A 19,830-nucleotide genomic window follows, 5' to 3' on the forward strand; every position below is an offset into this window, starting at 1 on the left:
AACCAGATCCGGGTCTTAGAAGGAATGCAACTGTCCTCACAAAATATGACATAGGATGTCACAGTGTCTGTGTACTCATCAAGGCTTGTGGTTGCTTCCCTGAACACATTCCAATCAGTGCAGTCAAAGCAGGACTGTAGGTTTTCAATGCCCTCGCTTGTCCACCTTTTTGTTGTTCTGACCACAGGTTTAGCAGATTTTAGTTTCTGCCTTTAGGTCGGAATAAGGTGAACTAAACAATGATCGGAGAGACCCAGAGCTGCCCGAGGAACAGAGCGATATGCGTTCTTGATTGAAGTGTAGCAGTGATCAAGTGTCCTCTCCCCTCTGGTGGGGCAGGTAACATGAAGTCTGTACTTTGGGAGCTCACGACTGAGGTTGGCCTTGGTAAAGTCCCCCAAAACAATGACCATGGAGTCACTCTCTCCCCTCAATACCTGGTCAGAGCGCTGCGTTTGTGCCTCACGTACGCAAGCTTGGGGGGGGGGGGGGGGATGTAAACTCCAGCGAGAATAAAAGAGGTAAATTCCCTCGGAGAATAAAAGGATTTGCTGTTGATAAAGAAAGATTCTAGATTGGGGAACAGAAGTTAGACAGTACCGTGATGTCACTGCACCAGTCCTGGTTAGTGTAGAAGCATATTCCACCTCCTCTTGATTTCCCTGCTGCCTCTGTGTCGCGGTCCGCTCTGTGTAGTTGAGAGCCAGCCAGTTGCAGCGCGCTGTCCGGGGTCGACTCACACAGCCAGGTCTCGGTGAAGCACAGGGCAACGGCTCGAGAGAAGTCCTTGTTAGTGTGGCACAGGAGTTGTGGTTCGTCCACTTTGTTGTTGAGAGAACGTAGATTTGTGAGGAATATACTCGGGAGCGGTGTGCGAATTTGGCCGTGCAATTATAATTGTGCAGGACTGTGAATACATCATTGCGGGACATGAGAATTATTATGGAGCATGTGTTGTTGCCTATCCTCACTGATTGAGGTCTGTGGGTCAGAAAGTTCACGCTCATTAGTTATAGGAGTAGAATTAGTCCACTCCGCCATTCAAATATGGCTAATCCCATTTTCCTGCCTTCTCCCCGTAACCCTGGACACCCATTGAGGATCCAGTGGCAGAGTGGGATGCTGATATTTAGGTCCAGGATTTTGAAGCCAAAGGCAATGATGGGATTCTTCCAACAATTTGATGAAAGATGATTGATCTAAAGGGTTAATGGTGTTTCCCTCACGACACATGCTGCCTTCCTTGCTGATTATTTCCAATATCTGCAGTACTTTATTTGTTCTCCAAAAACTGAAGAAGGGTCTCAACCTGAAACGTCGCCTATTCCTTCTCTCCAGAGATGCTGCCTGACTCGCTGAGTTACTCCAGCTTGTTGTGTCTGATCTTTGGTTCAAACCAGCATCTGCAGTTGCTTCCTGCACTGCCTCCCATGTTCGCTGGTCTCTCGGTGCCATCTGGTGTTGTATTGTGGAATTGCCTCAGTAAAATGAAAGTCCTGGGCTGCAGTGCACTGTCGGCTACAAAGCAAAACCCTGAAGCTGAAGCATTCAAGCTGAAGAAGGTCCCAGACCAATGAACAATGACAGTCCTGAACGTACATAGCGATGTAGTGAAAGGGCTGAATCTTCACTGGTCTTGCTGGTCCTACCCAGAATCAGTAAGTGGAATTGTCTCAACCTGATCAATGTCGAGCTGCCCTTCCATATTAGTATTTTTTAGAGCGATCCTCGACTGAGGCGTTTACTGCCAGTCGGATTCTGCTGATAGTTTTGTCGTCCGTCTCCACTATTAGTGCAGAGTTTGAAATGTCTTGAAATAGAAGATTAATCTTGTCACATTTGGATCATGACAGGAGAAAGCTGACGTCTCGATTACAGGAGGCTGAAGAGGCTGTGGAGGCTGCACAAGCCAAGTGCTCCAGCTTGGAGAAAACAAAGCAGAGGCTGCAAGTAGAGGTGGAGGAGCTAAGCATTGACCTGGAGAAGGTGGGTGTCTACCATGTACCCAGAGTGCTGGCACAGCAGCAACACCATCATGTACAGTCGGCATAGAAAGAGATGACAGGTGATCTTCACCTCAGGAACCTCCTTGTAAGCACTCATTAATCACCGGCACCACCTCCTCAAAATATCCGATCAAGTTAAGAAGACATGACCTGCCGTGTACAAAGCCATGTTGACTGTCCCTAAATAACCCATTCACCTCCAAATGGGAATAAATGCTCTCCTGAAGAATCCTCTCCAATAGCTTGTTATATTTTCTAATGATATGACATTCCCATTAATATCATTACACCACTTATTTACCATAACATTCTCTTTTCTTGATTTTAAACTGAGACCCCCCTCGGTCATAGCTGATTTGGAAAGGTGTTTCTTGATTAGTAAGGGTGTTAAAAGTTACGGGGAGAAGGCAGGAGAATGGGGTTGAGGGAAATATAGATCAGCCATGATCGAATGGCAGAGAGGACTCAATGGGCCAAATGGCCTAATTCTGCTCCAAAGTCCCCTGGTCTCCCTCAGATGTCCACTAATTCCCCATGGTTCCCCTAACATTCACAATGGACAGTGGCCAAGTAGCCTACTAACCAGTCGGGCTCCTGTTTCCTTCAGAAAGTTTCAGTGGTTTTATGACTGTCTGTGATGGGACATAAAGTTTGTTCTCCAGCCACACTACTAGAGTCCATGTTACTCTGTGCACAGGGCAGACAACTCAGTACCAGGTGACGTTCAATGTGCCTACTCTTTCTGCAGGCAAACGCAGCAGGTGTGACCCTGGACAAGAAGCAGCGGATGATTGACAAGCAGATTTCAGACTGGCGTCTGAAGTGTGAGGAGATCCAGGCCGAGCTGGAATGCTCACAGAAGGAGTGCCGGCAGTTCGCCACTGAGCTCTTCAAACTGAAGACATCCTATGAGGAGCAGATCGAACAACTCGACTCAATTAAGCGGGAGAACAAAACATTCCAAGGTATCATCCCTAACTCTCAGTCTGAAGAAGGGTCTCGACCCCAAACGTCACCTATTCCTTCTCTCCAGAGATGCTGCCTGTCCCACTGAGTTACTCCAGCTTTTTGTGTCTATCTTCAATGGGGAGAACGTACAAACTCCGTACAGACAGCACCCGTAGTCAGGATGGAACCCGGGTCTCCGGTGCTGCATTCGCTGTCAGACAGCAACACTACCACTGTGCCACTGTGCTGCCCAAGAGATGTCCTCTTTCTTTGGTAAACCTGGCTTACCCCCTGATGTCACAAATGTATCCCTCACCTGTTGTTCTATAGTCCCGTAGTTCTAGACTTCACTCCCCCTCCGCCCAGAAAGAACAAGGGATCGAGTTCCCCTGGCCCTCAGCTTCCACTCCACCAGCCTCTGTATCCAACGTATCATTCTCCTTGTTTTAGTCACCTCTCATGTGATACCATCATCAGTTACGCTCACCATCCCACCCGTGTCTGCCTTCTACAGAGACCCCTCCCCCCGCAACTCCTTGGTTCACTCATCCCTTCCCACCCAAACCACCCTCTCCCCAGGCACCTTCCCCTGAAACACCCACCCCTGTATAAAAACATTGAAACATAGAAAATAGGTGCAGGAGGAGGCCATTCGGCACTTTGAGCCAGCACAGCCGTTCATTGTGATCATGGCTGATCGCCCACAATCAATAATCCGTGCCTGCCTTCTCCCCATATCCCTTGATTCCACTAGCCCCTAGAGTTCTATCTAACTCTCTCTTAAATCCATCCAGTGATTTGTCTTCCACTGCCCTCTGTGGCAGAGAATACCACAAGTTCACAACTCTCTGGGTGAAAAAGTTCCTTCTCGCCTCAGTTTTAAATGGCCTCCCATTTATTCTAAGACTGTGGCCCCTGGTTCTGGACTCCCCCAACATTGGGAACATTTTTCCTGCATCTAGCTTGTCCAGTCCTTTTATAATTTTATATGTTTCTATAAGATCCCCTTTCATCCTTCTAAACTCCAGTGAATACAAGCCTAGTCTTTTCAATCTTTCCTCATATGACAGTCCCGCCATCCCAGGGATCAATCTCGTGAACCTACACTGCACTGCCTCAATTACAAGGATGTCCTTCCTCAAATTGGGAGACCAAAACTGTACACAATACTCCAGATGTGGTCTTACCAGGGCCCTATACAACTGCAGAAAAACCTCTTTACTCCTATACTAAAATCCTCTTGTTATGAAGGCCAACATTCCATTAGCTTTCTTCACTGCCTGCTGTACCTGCACGCCAACTTTCAGTGACTGGTGTACAAGGACACCCAGGTCTCGCTTCACCTCCCCCTTACCTAACCTAACAACATTGAGATAATAATCTGCCTCCTTGTTTCTGCCGCCAAAGTGGATAACCTCACATTTATCTATATTATACTGTATCTGCCATGCATCTGCCCACTCACTCAACCTGTCCAGGTCACCCTGCAACCTCCTAACATCCTCTTCACAGTTTACACTGCCACCCAGCTTTGTGTCATCTGCAAACTTGCTTCTAATTCCCTCTTCCAAATCATTAATATATATGGTAAACAGTTGCGGCCCCAACACCGAGCCTTGCGGCACTCCACTCGCCACTGCCTGCCATCCTGAAAAGCACCCGTTTAATCCTACTCTTTGCTTCCTGTCTGCCAACCAATTTTATATCCAAATAGGGTCAATACCCTACCCCCAATACCATGTACCTACTCCCTCACCTCCATCCAGGGACTCCTGCAATCATTCCAGATGAGACAGAGTTTCACAAACACCTCTGCTAACCTCATCTGAGAGGAGAGGAGATCTTATCGAAACGTATAAGATTATTAAGGGGTTGGACATGTTAGAGGCAGGAAACATGTTCCCATTGTTGGGGGAGTCCAGAACAAGGGACCACAGTTTAAGAATAAGGGGTAGGCCATTTAGAACTGAGATGAGAAAAAACGTTTTCAGTCAGAGAGTTGTGAATCTGTGGAATTCTCTGCCTCAGAAAGCAGTGGAGGCCAATTCTCTGAATGCATTCAAGAGAGAGCTAGATAGAGCTCTTAAGGATAGCGGAGTCAGGGGGTATGGGGAGAAGGCAGGAATGGGGAACTGATTGAGAATGATCAGCCATGATCACATTGAATGGCGGTGCTGGCTCGAAGGGCCGAATGGCCTCCTCCTGCACCTATTGTCTATTGTCTATCTACTGCATCCCAATGTGACCTTCTTTACATTGCCAAGTCCAAGCGCAGACTCAATGGCTATTTTGCCGAGCACTTGGGCTGGGCCCACCAACGTCCACTGGAACGTCTGGGTGTTCACCTTTTTGACACATCTTGTCATTCCCACACTGCCCTTTCTGACCTGGACTTGTCTATTGCCCGAATGAGGACACACACAAACTGGAGGAATAGCACCTCGTATCCAGTTGAGGAGCTTTAAACCCAGTGGAATGACCATTGAATTCTCTAATTTTGGGTTACTATAAGCTCCCTTCCTACATTCTTCCCCCAACCTTCCTTTCCCTCCCTCCCCCCCCCCCCCCCCCCATCTATTTCTCCCATCCTCCTCCCCTTACATTTACATTCCTTCTTCTAGCTTCACAATTTGCTGCCCTTCAATCATTTTGTCACAGACCTCTAGTCTTTTCATCTTTTTTGTTTTACATTAGAGCTACAGTGCAGAACCAGGCCCTTTGGCCCACTGAGTCCACGCCGACCAGCGATCCCAACACACTAACACATTATCATACACACACACGGGACAATTTACAGTTATACCAAGCCAATTAACCTACAAACCTGTACGTTTTTGGAACGTGGGAGGAAACTGGAGCACCCGGAGAAAACCCTTGCCATCACAATGAGAACGTACAAACTCCGTACAGACAGCACCCGTAGTCAGGATCGAACCCGGGTCTCTGGCACTGCACCAAGCCTGGCCTCTCTGACCTTTGTCCAACCATCTGCATATCAAAACCTGAAGAAGGGTCTCGACCCGAAACGTCACCCATTCCTTCTCTCCAGGGATGCTGCCTGACCCGCTGAGTTACTCCAGCATTTCATGTCTACCTTCAAAACCACCTCTCACCTGGATTCACCCGTTCCTTGCCAGGTGTGGGTCAGACCCATCGTCTGGATTGTTTTATGTGGGTTGGTGTCACTTTGTTGTGAGAGTTGCCAATTCTTTCAAAGTTGTGTTCTGGCCTACTGGCTATATCCCACCTGATCAAAATATAAACGTTTACACAGACCTTACACAAGCTACCTATTACACAGTCAGAGGACCTTAACTGCCCCTTAGCTGACATGTTTTCACCCTATCCAACAATTCCCTTTGTCCCACCTATCCTGCTCATCCTTTACGAGCGAGCATTTGCATACCGTGGGAATGCAAGCAAAGAATCTCACTGCGACTTGTCACATGGAACAATACAGTATTCAATTCAGTTCATCCACCTTCTCTGCTACCTGGACTATCCTGTCCACCATTTACTCAATTATGATGAAGGCTCTTTGTCCTGAACTATTAACTCTTCCCCTTTCCACAGATGCTGCCTGACCTGCTGAGTTTTTGTTTTCAGCATTCTCTGCTTTCATATAAGATTTCCAGTACTTGCAGGTCTTGTGATTTTCACTGGTGATGGCATCTGGGACATCAGGTTACAGGCACTGCAAATCTCATTGTATTGGGTAATGGGCATGGTTTCGTTTTGTGCTTTGTGTTGGATTAAGGGCATGGTTTGGTTCAATTTGTATTTGTGATGATCCTCCATACTGACATGTATCCCTCTTCACTCCATTCCTGGGCTGATTCTGCAGAGGAGATTACAGACTTGACGGATCAGCTGGGCGAGGGAGGGAAGAGTGTGCACGAGCTGCAGAAATCGAAGAAGAAACTGGAGATGGAAAAGGAAGAGCTGCAGGCAACGCTCGAGGAATCAGAGGCTGCACTGGAGGTAAACGCAGCGAAAACCCATTATACAGTCATGCAGGTGGAAACAGGCCCTTCAGCCCAACTTGCCCACACCGACCAACAATGTCCCAGCTACACTAGTCCCACCTCCCCGTGTTTGGCCCATATCCCTCCAAACCTGTCCTATCCATGTACCTGTCTAACTGTTTCTGAAACATTGGGATAATCCCAGCCTCAACTACCTCCTCTGGCAGCTTGTTCCATACACCCACCACCCTTTGTGTGAAAAAGTTACCCCTCAGGTTCCAATTAAATCTTTTCCCCTTCACCTTAAACCTATGTCCTCTGGTCCTCGATTCCCCTACTCTGGGCAAGAGACTCTGTGCATTTACCCGATCTGTTCCTCTCATGATTTTATACACCTCTAACAGATCAACTCTCACCCTCCGGAGCTCCAAGGAACAGAGTCCCATTAGTTCCACAGTCCAGCTGCGCTCACTGTGGAGGTACAGTGTGGTACAATGTGGTACAGTGTGGAAGTAGTGTACAGTGTGGGGGTACAGTGTACAGTGTGGGGGGTACAGTGTGGAGGTACAGTGTACAGTGTGGGGGTACAGTGTACAGTGTGGGGGTACAGTGTGGTACGGTGTGGGGGTACAGTGTGGTACAGTGTGGGGGTACAGTGTACAGTGTGGAGGTACAGTGTGGGGGTACAGTGTGGGGGTACAGTGTGGTACAGTGTGGGGGTACAGTGTGGTACAGTGTGGTACAGTGTGGGGGTACAGTGTGGTACAGTGTGGGGGCACAGTGTGGTACAGTGTGGGGGTACAGTGTGGGGGTACAGTGTGGTACGGTGTGGGGGTACAGTGTGGAGGTACAGTGTGGGGGTACAGTGTGGGGGCACAGTGTGGTACAGTGTGGGGGCACAGTGTGGTACAGTGTGGGGGTACAGTGTGGTACAGTGTGGGGGTACAGTGTGGGGACACAGTGTGGTACAGTGTGGGGGCACAGTGTGGTACAGCGTGGGGGTACAGTGTGGGGTCACAGTGTGGAGGTACAGTGTGGAGGTACAGTGTGGGGGCACAGTGTGGTACAGTGTGGGGGTACAGTGTGGTACAGTGTGGGGGTACAGTGTGGGGGCACAGTGTGGTACAGTGTGGGGGCACAGTGTGGTACAGTGTGGGGGTACAGTGTGGGGTCACAGTGTGGAGGTACAGTGTGGAGGTACAGTGTGGAGGTACAGTGTGGGGGCACAGTGTGGAGGGACAGAGATACAGTGTGGAGGTACAGTGTGGGGGTACAGTGTGGAGGGACACTGTGATACAGTGTGGGGGCACAGTGTGGAGGGGCAGTGATACAGTGTGGAGGTACAGTGTGGAGGGACACTGATACAGTTTGGGGGTACAGCGTGGAGGTACAGTGATACAGTGTGCGGGTACAGTGTACAATGTAGGGGTACAGTGTGGGGGTACACTGTGGTACAGTGTGGGGGTACAGTGTGGTACAGTGTGGCACAGTGTGGTACAGTGTGGGGGTACAGTGTGGGGGTACAGTGTGCTACAGTGTGGTACAGTGTGGGGGTACAGTGTGGAGGTACAGTGTGGGGGTACAGTGTGGTACAGTGTGGAGGTACAGTGTGGGGGTACAGTGTGGAGGTACAGTGTGGAGGTACAGTGCGGGGGTACAGTGTGGGGTACAGGGTGTGGGGTGCAGGGTGTGGGGTGCAGGGTCAGTGTGGGGGTACAGTGTGGGGGTACAGTGTGGGGGTGCAGTGTGGGTGTACAGTGTGGGGGTACAGTGTGGGGGTACAGTGTGGGGTACAGGGTACAGTGTGGGGTACAGGGTGTGGGGTACAGGGTACAGGGTGGGGTACAGCGTGGAGGTACAGTGTGGAGGTACAGTGTGGGGTACAGGGTGTGGAGTACAGGGCACAGGGTGGGGGTACAGTCTGGGGGTACAGTGTGGGGTACAGGGTGTGGGGTACAGGGTGTGGGGTACAGGGTACAGGGTGTGGGGTACAGGGTACAGGGTGGGGGTACAGTGTGGGGGTACAGTGTGGGGTACAGGGTGTGGGGTACAGGGTACAGGGTGGGGGTACAGTGTGGGGGTACAGGGTGTGGGGTACAGGGTACAGGGTGGGGGTACAGTGTGGGGGTACAGTGTACAGTGTGGGGATACAGTGTACAGTGTGGGGTAGAGTGTGGGGTACAGTGTGGGGTACAGTGTACAGTGTGGGGTACAGGGTGTGGGGTACAGGGTGTGGGGTACAGGGTGTGGGGTACAGGGTGTGGGGGTACAGGGTACAGTGTGGGGGTACAGTGTGGGGGTACAGTGTGTGGGGTGCAGGGTACAGGGTGGGGGTACAGGGTACAGGGTGTGGGGTACAGGGTACAGGTGTGGGGTACAGGGTACAGGGGGGTACAGTGTGGAGGTACAGTGTGGGGGTACAGGGTGTGGGGTACAGGGTACAGGGTGGGGGTACAGTGTGGGGGTACAGTGTACAGGGTGGGGGTACAGTGCGGGGGTACAGTGTGGAGGTACAGTGTGGGGTACAGGGTGTGGGGTACAGGGTACAGTGTGGGGGTACAGAGCGAGGGTACAGTGGGGGTACAGTGTGGGGTACAGTGTGGGGGTACAGGGTGTGGGGTGCAGGGCACAGTGTGGGGTACAGTGTGGGGGTACAGTGTGGTGGTACAGTGTGGGGGTACAATGTGGGGGTACAGTGTGGGGGTACAGTGTGGGGGTACAGTGTGGTACAGTGTGGTACAGTGTGGGGTACAGTGTGGTACAGTGTGGGGGCACAGTGTGGCACAGTGTGGGGGTACAGTGTGGCACGGTGTGGGGGTACAGTGTGGTACAGTGTGGGGGTACAGTGTACAGTGTGGAGGTACAGTGTGGGGGTACAGTGTGGGGGTACAGTGTGGGGGCACAGTGTGGTACAGTGTGGGGGCACAGTGTGGGGGCACAGTGTGGTACAGTGTGGGGGCACAGTGTGGTACAGTGTGGGGGTACAGTGTGGGGTCACAGTGTGGAGGTACAGTGTGGAGGTACAGTGTGGGGGCACAGTGTGGTACAGTGTGGAGGTACAGTGTGGGGGCACAGTGTGGTACAGTGTGGGGGTACAGTGTGGGGGCACAGTGTGGTACAGTGTGGGGGCACAGTGTGATACAGTGTGGGGGTACATGTGGGGTCACAGTGTGGAGGTACAGTGTGGTACAGTGTGGGGGTACAGTGTGGAGGTACAGTGTGGAGGTACAGTGTGGGGGCACAGTGTGGTACAGTGTGGGGGTACAGTGTGGTACAGTGTGGGGGTACAGTGTGGGGGCACAGTGTGGTACAGTGTGGGGGCACAGTGTGGTACAGTGTGGGGGTACAGTGTGGAGGTACAGTGTGGAAGTACAGTGTGGAGGTACAGTGTGGGGGCACAGTGTGGAGGGACAGAGATACAGTGTGGAGGTACAGTGTGGAGGGACACTGTGATACAGTGTGGGGGCACAGTGTGGAGGGGCAGTGATACAGTGTGGAGGTACAGTGTGGAGGGACACTGATACAGTTTGGGGGTACAGCGTGGAGGTACAGTGATACAGTGTGAGGGTACAGTGTACAATGTAGGGGTACAGTGTGGGGGTACAGTGTGGTACAGTGTGGTACAGTGTGGGGGTACAGTGTGCTACAGTGTGGTACAGTGTGGGGGTACAGTGTGGAGGTACAGTGTGGGGGTACAGTGTGGAGGTACAGTGTGGAGGTACAGTGTGGGGGTACAGTGTGGGGGTACAGTGTGGGGGTGCAGTGTGGGTGTACAGTGTGGGGGTACAGTGTGGGGTACAGGGTACAGGGTACAGTGTGGGGTACAGGGTGTGGGGTACAGGGTACAGGGTGGAGTACAGCATGGAGGTACAGTGTGGAGGTACAGTGTGGGGTACAGGGTGTGGGGTACAGGGTACAGGGTGGGGGTGCAGTGTGGGGGTACAGTGTGGGGTACAGGGTGTGGGGTACAGGGTGGGGGTACAGTGTGGGGGTACAGTGTGGGGTACAGGGTGTGGGGTACAGGGTACAGGGTGGGGGTACAGTGTGGGGGTACAGTGTACAGTGTGGGGGTACAGTGTACAGTGTGGGGTACAGTGTGGGGTACAGTGTACAGTGTGGGGGGTACAGTGTGGGGTACAGGGTGTGGGGTACAGGGTACAGGGTACAGTGTGGGGGTACAGTGTGGGGTACAGGGTGTGGGGTACAGGGTACAGGGTGTGGGGTACAGGGTACAGGGTGTGGGGTACAGGGTACAGTGGGGTACAGTGTGGAGGTACAGTGTGGAGGTACAGTGTGGGGTACAGGGTGTGGGGTACAGGGTACAGGGTGGGGGTACAGTGTGGGGGTACAGTGTACAGGGTGGGGGTACAGTGTGGGGGCACAGTGTGGGGTACAGGGTGTGGGGTACAGGGTACAGTGTGGGGGTACAGAGCGGGGGTACAGAGCGGGGGTACAGTGTGGGGTACAGTGTGGGGGTACAGTGTGGGGTGCAGGGTGTGGGGTGCAGGGTACAGTGTGGGGGTACAGTGTGGGGGTACAGTGTGGTGGTACAATGTGGGGGTACAGTGTGGGGTACAGTGTGGGGGTACAGTGTAGTGTGGGGGTACAGTGTGGAGGTACAGTATGGAGGTACAGTGTGGGGTACAGGGTGTGGGGTACAGGGTACAGTGTGGGGGTACTGGGTGTGGGGTACAGGGTCCAGTGTGTGGGTACAGTGTGGGGGTACAGTGGGGTACAGGGTGCAGTGTGGGGGTACAGTGTGGCGGGACAGTGTGGGGGTGCAGTGTGGGGGTACAGGGTGTGGGGTACAGGGTACAGTGTGGGGGTACAATGTGGAGGTACAGTGTGGGGGTACAGTGTGGGGGTACAGTGTGGGGGTGCAGTGTGGGGTACAGTGTGGGGTACAGTGTGGAGGTACAGTGTGGGGGGTACAGGGTACAGTGTGGGGGTACAGTGTGGAGGTACAGTGTGGGGGTACAGTGTGGGGGTACAGTGTGGAGGTACAGTGTGTGGGGTAAAGGGTACAGTGTGGAGGTTCAGTGTGGAGGTACAATGTGGGTGTACAGTGTGGGGGTACAGTGTGGGGGTACAGTGTGGGGTACAGTGTGGAGGTAAAGTGTGGGGGTACAGTGTGGGTGTACAGGGTGTGGGGTACAGGGTACAGGGTACAGTGTGGAGGTACATTGTGGAGGTACAGTGTGGGGGTACATTGTGGGGGTACAGTGTGGGGGGTACAGTGTACAGTGTGGGGGTACAGTGTGGAGGTACAGTGTGGGGGTACGGGGTGTGGGGGTACAGGGCACAGTGTGGGGGTACAGTGTTGGGGCACAGTGTGGGGTACAGGGTACAGTGTGGAGGTACAGTGTGGTGGTACAGTGTGGGGGTACAGGGTGTGGGGTACAGAGTACAGTGTGGGGGTACAGTGTGGAGGTACAGTGTGGGGCACAGTGTGGAGGTACAGTGTGGGGGTACAGTGTGGGGGTACAGTGTGGGGGTACAGTGTGGTGTACAGTGTGGAGGTACAGTGTGGGGGTACAGTGTGGGGCACAGGGTGTGGGGTACAGGGTACAGTGTGGGGTACAGTGTGGAGGTACAGTGTGGGGGGTACAGTGTGGGGGTACAGTGTGGTGTACAGTGTGGAGGTACAGTGTGGAGGTACAGTGTGGGGGTACATGGTGTGGGGTGCAGGGTACAGTGTGGGGTACAGTGTGGAGGTACAGTGTGGAGGTACAGTGTGGGGCTGCAGTGTGGGGGTACAGTGTGGGGTACAGGGCGTGGGGTACAGGGTACAGTGTGGGGGTACAGCGCGGAGGTACAGTGTGGGGGTACAGTGTGGAGGTACAGTGTGGGGGTACAGGGTGTGTGGTACAGGGTACAGTGTGGGGGTACAGTGTCGAGGTACAGTGTGGGGGTACAGTGTGGGGCTACAGTGTGAGGGTACAGTGTGGGGGTACAGTGTGGGGGTACAGCGTGGGGTACAGTGTGGGGGTACAGCGTGGGGGTACAGGGGACAGTGGGGGTACAGTGTGGAGGTACAGTGTGGAGGTACAGTGTGGGGGTACAGTGTGGGGGTACAGTGTGGAGGTACAGTGTGGGGTACATTGTGGGGGTACACCGTGGGGTACAGTGTGGGGTTACAGTGTACAGTGTGGGGTACAGTGTGGGGGTACAGTGTACACTGTGGGGGTACAGGGTGGGGTACAATGTGGAGGTACAGTGTGGGGTACAGGGAACTGTGTGGGGCACAGTGTACAGTGTGGGGTACAGAGTGGGGTACAGTGTGGAGGTACAGTGTGGGGGTACAGGGTACAGTGTGGAGGTACAGTGTACAGTGTGGGGGTACAGGGTACAATGTGGGGTACAGTGCACAGTGTGGGGGTACACTGTGGGGATACAGTGTGGGGGTACAGTGTGGGGGTACACTGTGGGGATACAGTGTGGGGGTACAGGGTACAGTGTGGAGGTACAGTGTACCGTGTGGGGGTACAGGGTACAATGTGGGGGTACAGTGTACAGTGTGGGGGGTACAGGGTACAATGTGGGGGTACAGTGTACAGTGTGGGGGTACAGTGTGGGGGTACAGTGTACAGTGTGGGGGTAAAGTGTACAGTGTGGAGTACAGTGTACAGTGTGGAGGGACAGCCTTTAACGTGTTAAATCATAGAACAGTGCCGCACAGCGACAGGTCCATTGCCCCAAAATGGATGTACCAAGATAAACTAATCTCATCTGCTGACATAACCAGAGGACACAGGTTTAAAGTGAGGGGGGAAAGGTTTAATAGGAATCTGAGGGGTAACTTCTTCACTCAAAGGGTGTTGGGTGTATGGAACGAACTGCTGGAGGAGGTAGTTGAGCCTGGGACTATCCCAACATTTAAGGAATATTTAGACTTGTACGGATAGGACAGGTTTAGAGGGATATGGGCCAAATGCAGGCAGGTGGGACTAGTGTAGATGGGGCCTGTTTGCCGATGTGGGTAAGTTGGGCCAAAGGGCCTGTTTCCATGCTGTACGACTATATAATCCACATCCACATCCCATGTTGTTGATAGCAGAGTGAAAACTGTCTGAAATGAGAGTGGATACATATCCCAGAGGGACAGGAACACTTTGGACTTATTTTCCGCCTAAAGAGTATGGAATTTACAATTTACAATGCTTACTCTGAAAGTTGCTGGGTGTTCTTTCTTGTATCTTGCTTTGTGGAGTAAACACAGAACAGGTACAAAGTAACTATTGAAAGATCCGTTTTGGAAACTTCATCCCAAACATAAGTGCAGATGCTTGGCAAGGTGATAGAATGCCCCATCACCATTGTCTCTTTACTTATCACAGCCTTTGTGTTAATGTACTTCATGTTTGAGCCACAAGTTGGCTTATTTACACATTGGGAAAATGCAAGATAGCCTTTGGTCTCAGGTACAAACACTGTCCAGCGCCAATCATTCAACCTGGCTCCTCTCAAAACAGTTAAAACACTCTTTTGTGATTGCTCTGCCTCAGTATCTATCTTTTCCACTGCCGAGAAAGCCACTCATACCAGGACTGAACCAAGTCACGGGTTCCAGGGCTGAACGTTTCCTGTAGATCATCACTATTTCAAAGGAACTCGCAATAACCAGTGAGTTGGAAGAAAAACTGCAGATGCTGGTTAAAATCGAAGGTAGACACAAAATGCTGGAGTAACTCAGCGGGTCAGGCAGCATCTCTGGAGAGAAGGAATGGGTGATGTTTTGGGTCAAGACCCGAAGGGTTCTCTCCAGAGATGCTGCCTGTCCTGCTGAGTTACTCCAGCATTTTGTGTCTACCTTTGCATAATCAGTGATCTTTATTCAACCTGACACGACCAACAGAACTCTAACAAGGAAGCATAATAGTCGCGGGAGGGCTTCAGGTATGGCTGAAGCAACTGGGATTTTACCCCGGTCACCCCCCCCTCCTTCCTGCCCCCCCCTCCTTCCTGCCCCCCCCCTCCTTCCTGCCCCCCCTCCTTCCTGCCCCCCCCTCCTTCCTGCCCCCCCCTCCTTCCTGCCCCCCCCTCCTTCCTGCCCCCCCCTCCTTCCTGCCCCCCCCTCCTTTCTGCCCCCCCTCCTTCCTGCCCCCCCCTCCTTCCTGCCCCCCCCTCCTTCCTGCCCCCCCCTCCTTCCTTCCCCCCTCCTTCCTGCCCCCCCCTCCTTCCTGCCCCCCCCCTCCTTCCTGCCCCCCCTCCTTCCTGCCCCCCCCTCCTTCCTGCCCCCCCACCCACTCCCCCACACGGACCAGCAAACTTCTAGCTACGTTCACACAGTTGAGAATGAGCCTGATGAGCTTAGAGCGAGGCCACTGTTTGAAAGGAAGGTAAGGGATTGCTGTATTCTTGGTTTCACTGAAGCGTGGCTCACTGCTGATGCACCTGATGCTGTTATATAACCAGAGGCTTTCTCCATTCATCGAATGGACTATACTGAATCCTCAGCCACGCAAGCTGGTGGCATCTGCTGTTTGGTCAATGGGAAAAGGGAAAATGTGAAAGGCAAAAGATTTAATAGGAATCTGAGATTGGTGTGAAAAATCTGAAATTTTTCACACAAAGGATGGTGGGTGTATGGAACAAGCTGCCAGAGGAGATAGTTGAGGCAGGGACTATCCCAACATTTAAGAAACAGTTAGACAGGTACATGGATAGGACAGGTTTGGAGGGGTATGGGCCAAATGTGAGCAGGAGGAACTAGTATAGCTGGAACATGTTGGTGAGCAAGTTGGGCTGAAGGGCCTGCTTCCACACCTATGTCTCACTGGCTCTAATGCTCCATTGTGCACTAATGTGACGATATTAGCTCAATTCTGTTCCCTCTGGCCCGGAATGCCAGATCATTAAATGTTGTCCCTTCTATCGACCTAGAAAATTCACCTCAACCATCTTGTCGGCAGTCAATGTACTGCCCCATGACAATGTAGTAGTGGCATTAAACTGATTAGTCAAATCGTTCAAGGCAGGGGATCTGGGAAGTTTATTGAGGGTAACTTCAATGATGCTGACTTCAAGAACATACTCCCCAAAGACCATCAGTTTGTCTCTTTCCCCATGCAGTTTGAGCACTTGATCACTATTACACCACCAGGCAAGCCTCTTGTTTCATCCCTCACTCACATCAGCCAGTTTTATCATCTGACGAGCTGCTAGTGCAGAGATTAAAACTTAAGGCACCAATGGAAAGTTTAATCTAGCAATTGGAGGCTGGAAGTTTACTTCAGGACTGCCTTGAGTGGATGGACTGGGACATGTCCAAGACCATGTCATCCAGCTGGAAAGGAGATGCCTCATTTGTCACCCGTCTCATAGAGGAATGCCTTGATGACCGTGTAGGGATAAACGCAATTAGGGTCTAAACCAGAAAGCAGAACTCACCGGGGAGAATCACTCTCTGAGAACGTCCCGATCCAAGGCTTTCATGAAAGATGAACCCACAGTGTACAAGAAGACCAAGTATGATCTCAACAAGGCTACTATGGCCATGGCCATCAAGAGTTGCCACAAGAGAGCTGGAGGCTCGGTTTATTCCAGTGAATGCCAGGCAACTGTGGCAGGGCCTGAATACCATCACTGGCTCCGTCAAATCTGGTGGCAATCTCTGGCATCTCTATCGGATAAGCTCATTGCCTTTTACACCCATTTAGAACAGGCAAGCTAAGCCCCACCAGGCTTGTCCCCCCACCTGCTACTGGCTCTTCCATGTACATCTCTGTGGCAGAGGTCAGATCTGCTTTCATGAGGGTATACTCTGAGATGGGGGTATACTCTGGATGTAGTCCCTGGATGGGTCTTGAAAATGTGTGTCTATCAACCGGACACACTCTCCACTGACATCTTCAACCCATGAAGAAGTGTCCCGACCTGAAATGCCACCTATCCATGTCCTCCAGGGATATTGCCTGACCGGATGAGTTCCTCCAGCACTTTGTGTTTTGCACAATATCCCAGCATCTGCACTTCCTTGTTTCTCCTTTCTTTAATCCCTCACCTCAACGGTTTTATGTCCTCAGTTTCAAGGAAAGCTCATCATTCCAGTCCCCCCAAAAAATAAAGTGACCTGGCTCAATGATTACTGCCCAGTAGCTCTAACATTGGCCACAATTAAGCATTATAGAGTTATACAGTGTGGAACCAGGCCCTTCGGCCCACACCGGCCTACATGTCCCAGCTACGCTATTCCCACCTGCCCGCGTTTGGCCCATATCCCCTTCAAACCTGTCCTATCCTATCCTAACTGTTTCTTAAATGTTGGGATAGTCTCTGCCTCAACTATCTCCTCTGGCAGCTTGTTCCATACCCCCACCATCCTTTATGTGAAAACATTCCCACTCAGATTCCTGTAACATTGTTTCCCCTTCACCTTAAACCTATGTCCTCTGGTCCTCGATTCACCTACTCTGGGCAAGAGACACTGTGCATCTACCTGATATATTCCTTTGAAAGATTGGTATTGGCCCAAAGTGCTGGAGTAACTCAGCGGGACAGGCAGTATCTCTGGAGAGAAGGAATGGGTGACGTTTTGGGTCGAGACCCTTCTTCAGACTGGTCTTGGCCCATATTGGCACAGTCTTTCAGACAATGTAAATCCCCTGCAGAAGCAAGGAACTGCAGATGCTGGTTAATACGCACAAGTACACACCAAGTGCTGGAGTAACTTAGCAGGTCTCCACCAGAAACGTCACCTATCCATGTTGTCCAGAGATGCTGACTGTCCTGCTGAGTTACTCCAGCACTTTAAATCCTTGCAAGTAGCTACATGGACCATGGAACTATGGAGGATGCCATCTCTCTCACCACATTCAGCCCTGGTTCACCCTTTGTCAGGATGCAATTCATTGACTACAGCTCAGCCTTCAACACCACAATACCAAATAAACTCATCCCTGAACCTCTTGATTTGGCTTTGTGGCCTCCATTTGTAAACAGGCCTCTGGACTTTCTGAGTGGCCGACCTCAGTTGGTCATAACATTTCCTGCACCTGACACTGGCCCCATCATTCCTTTACTCTACCCCCAGAACAACCATGTGTGGCCCAGTACAACTCCGTCTGACCGTTACATGTACTGTTGATGCCACTGTTGTTGACCGGACCTACAGCAACAATGAGACAAAGTATAGGAAAGAGATCGAGAGCCTCGGGTCCTGGTGTCAGGACAATAATCTAGCCCGCAACATCAGGGCGGATGAGTTAACATTAAGACAAGAGAGTTGGTTATTGACCAAAGGAAACGAGGCAATGCACACGAACCTGTGATCATCAATGGAGTTGCTGTAGACATGGTTGACATCTTCAGGTTCCTAGATCCATAACATCAACAACATTACCTGGTTGTACACACCAAAGTGGTGATCAAGAACGCACATCCACAAATTTACGTTCTGAGGCTTCTGAGAAGATTTGGCAAGTCTGAGAGGATTCTCTTGAACTTGTATAAATGAGCTACAGAAAGTATTCTGACAAGATATATCTCCGCAGTAACTGCTCTCCTCGTGACCATCTGACCCTCCAGAGAGTGGTGAATGCAGCCCAGTCCATCACTGGCTCGTCACATCCGTTCATCTCATCCATCCTCGTGATATTTGCAGCAGGAAAGTTAGAAGTGGTGCCAATGCCAATTATCTTGTAACCAATAATACTAAGATCAGATTCACAACCCATTCATCTGCCTGTTGCCTGATCGTGCCTGTGGTGACTAGTTGCTTCATGTCTGCACACAACAGGGGTCACTGTTTATTGAGAGCTCCAACACAGGGAACTGCTACCTTGGATATTAATGCTTAATTACTCATTTGGAATTGACTGCTCATTACGCATCCAGTCTAATTTTCTTATTTAGTAGACGTTGCTGAAAGTAATTAGGGAACTGGTGTTAAATGGATGGCTAGTTTTATGATCTCCCATTAATTCATCTTTGCTTTAATCAACGTCAGTGGCCGTGGTATTTCTTTGTGATTTGCTGCTCAATGACAGTAGAGATTGAGGAGATGCTACGAAGATGAACGAGAACATTGTTTCTCATTGATCAGTGTCCAGTGTCAATGAGCAGTGATGCAGAGAGCTGGCACCTACGGATTCATCACAGTTTCCTGTCAAGAATGGAAATGATTCCTTAGGGTGCAGATATTACTGAAGGTGATTAAAGTTGGCAAATGTGTGTTCGCAACGAGAATGGAGTTGGTTCTGTGATAAAGAAATAAAGTGAAGTACATTTGGAGTTTATTCCCGAATTCCTCAATATTGCAGAGGTTATTTAAATAATTTAAATAACACCATCTTGTAGCAAGTAGCAGCGGTAATTACTGGATGGAGCAAGGAGACTTCCCAGCTATTGTATGTGTTCCTCCAGCCTGTCTGTGTCACTACAATTACATTAGTAACTCTCCAAACCTGGGCAGCATTTCCCAGATGTGTCATGACTAAAGGATCAACCCAATCAACCTTCTTTATTACAACCTTCCTTATCACAACACAGAAGTCTGAAGAAGGGTCTCGACCCGAAACGTCACCCATTCCTTCTCTCCAGAGATGCTGCCTGACCCGCTGAGTTATTCCAGCATTTTGTACCTGTCCACGTTCTCCACAGAGATGCTGCCTGACCCGCTGAGTTACTCTAGCACTTTATACCTGTCCACGTTCTCCACAGAGATGCTGCCTGACCCGCTGAGTTACTCTAGCACTTTATACCTGTCCACGTTCTCCACAGAGATGCTGCCTGACCAGCTGAGTTACTCCAGCATTTTGCGACAACACAGAAGGAGGCCATTCAGTCCATTGTGACAGAAAGACAATGTTACAGTGGTCATGTGGGCTTTCAACATGCAGGTAGACTGGGATAATTAGGGTGGTACAGGATCCCAAGAGAATGAATTTGACTAATGCCGACAAGATGGCCTT

The 19,830-nt window shown here is 51.1% G+C and overlaps 1 protein-coding gene across 2 annotated transcripts in view; it reads left to right on the forward strand.

The window, feature by feature from the left end:
* The window catches only part of LOC144594443 (putative uncharacterized protein MYH16), a 180,583-nt gene that overhangs the window by 124,388 nt on the left and 36,365 nt on the right, over positions 1 to 19,830 (forward strand). For both annotated transcript variants that reach the window (XM_078400924.1, XM_078400925.1), the window contains exons 10-12: positions 1,854 to 1,986; positions 2,755 to 2,971; positions 6,799 to 6,935. In XM_078400924.1, the coding sequence (XP_078257050.1) occupies positions 1,854 to 1,986; positions 2,755 to 2,971; positions 6,799 to 6,935 (487 nt within the window). The remainder of the gene's footprint in view (positions 1 to 1,853; positions 1,987 to 2,754; positions 2,972 to 6,798; positions 6,936 to 19,830) is intronic.

The sequence above is a fragment of the Rhinoraja longicauda genome, chromosome 6, assembly GCF_053455715.1.
Source record: "Rhinoraja longicauda isolate Sanriku21f chromosome 6, sRhiLon1.1, whole genome shotgun sequence".
NCBI classification, from domain to species: domain Eukaryota; kingdom Metazoa; phylum Chordata; class Chondrichthyes; order Rajiformes; family Arhynchobatidae; genus Rhinoraja; species Rhinoraja longicauda.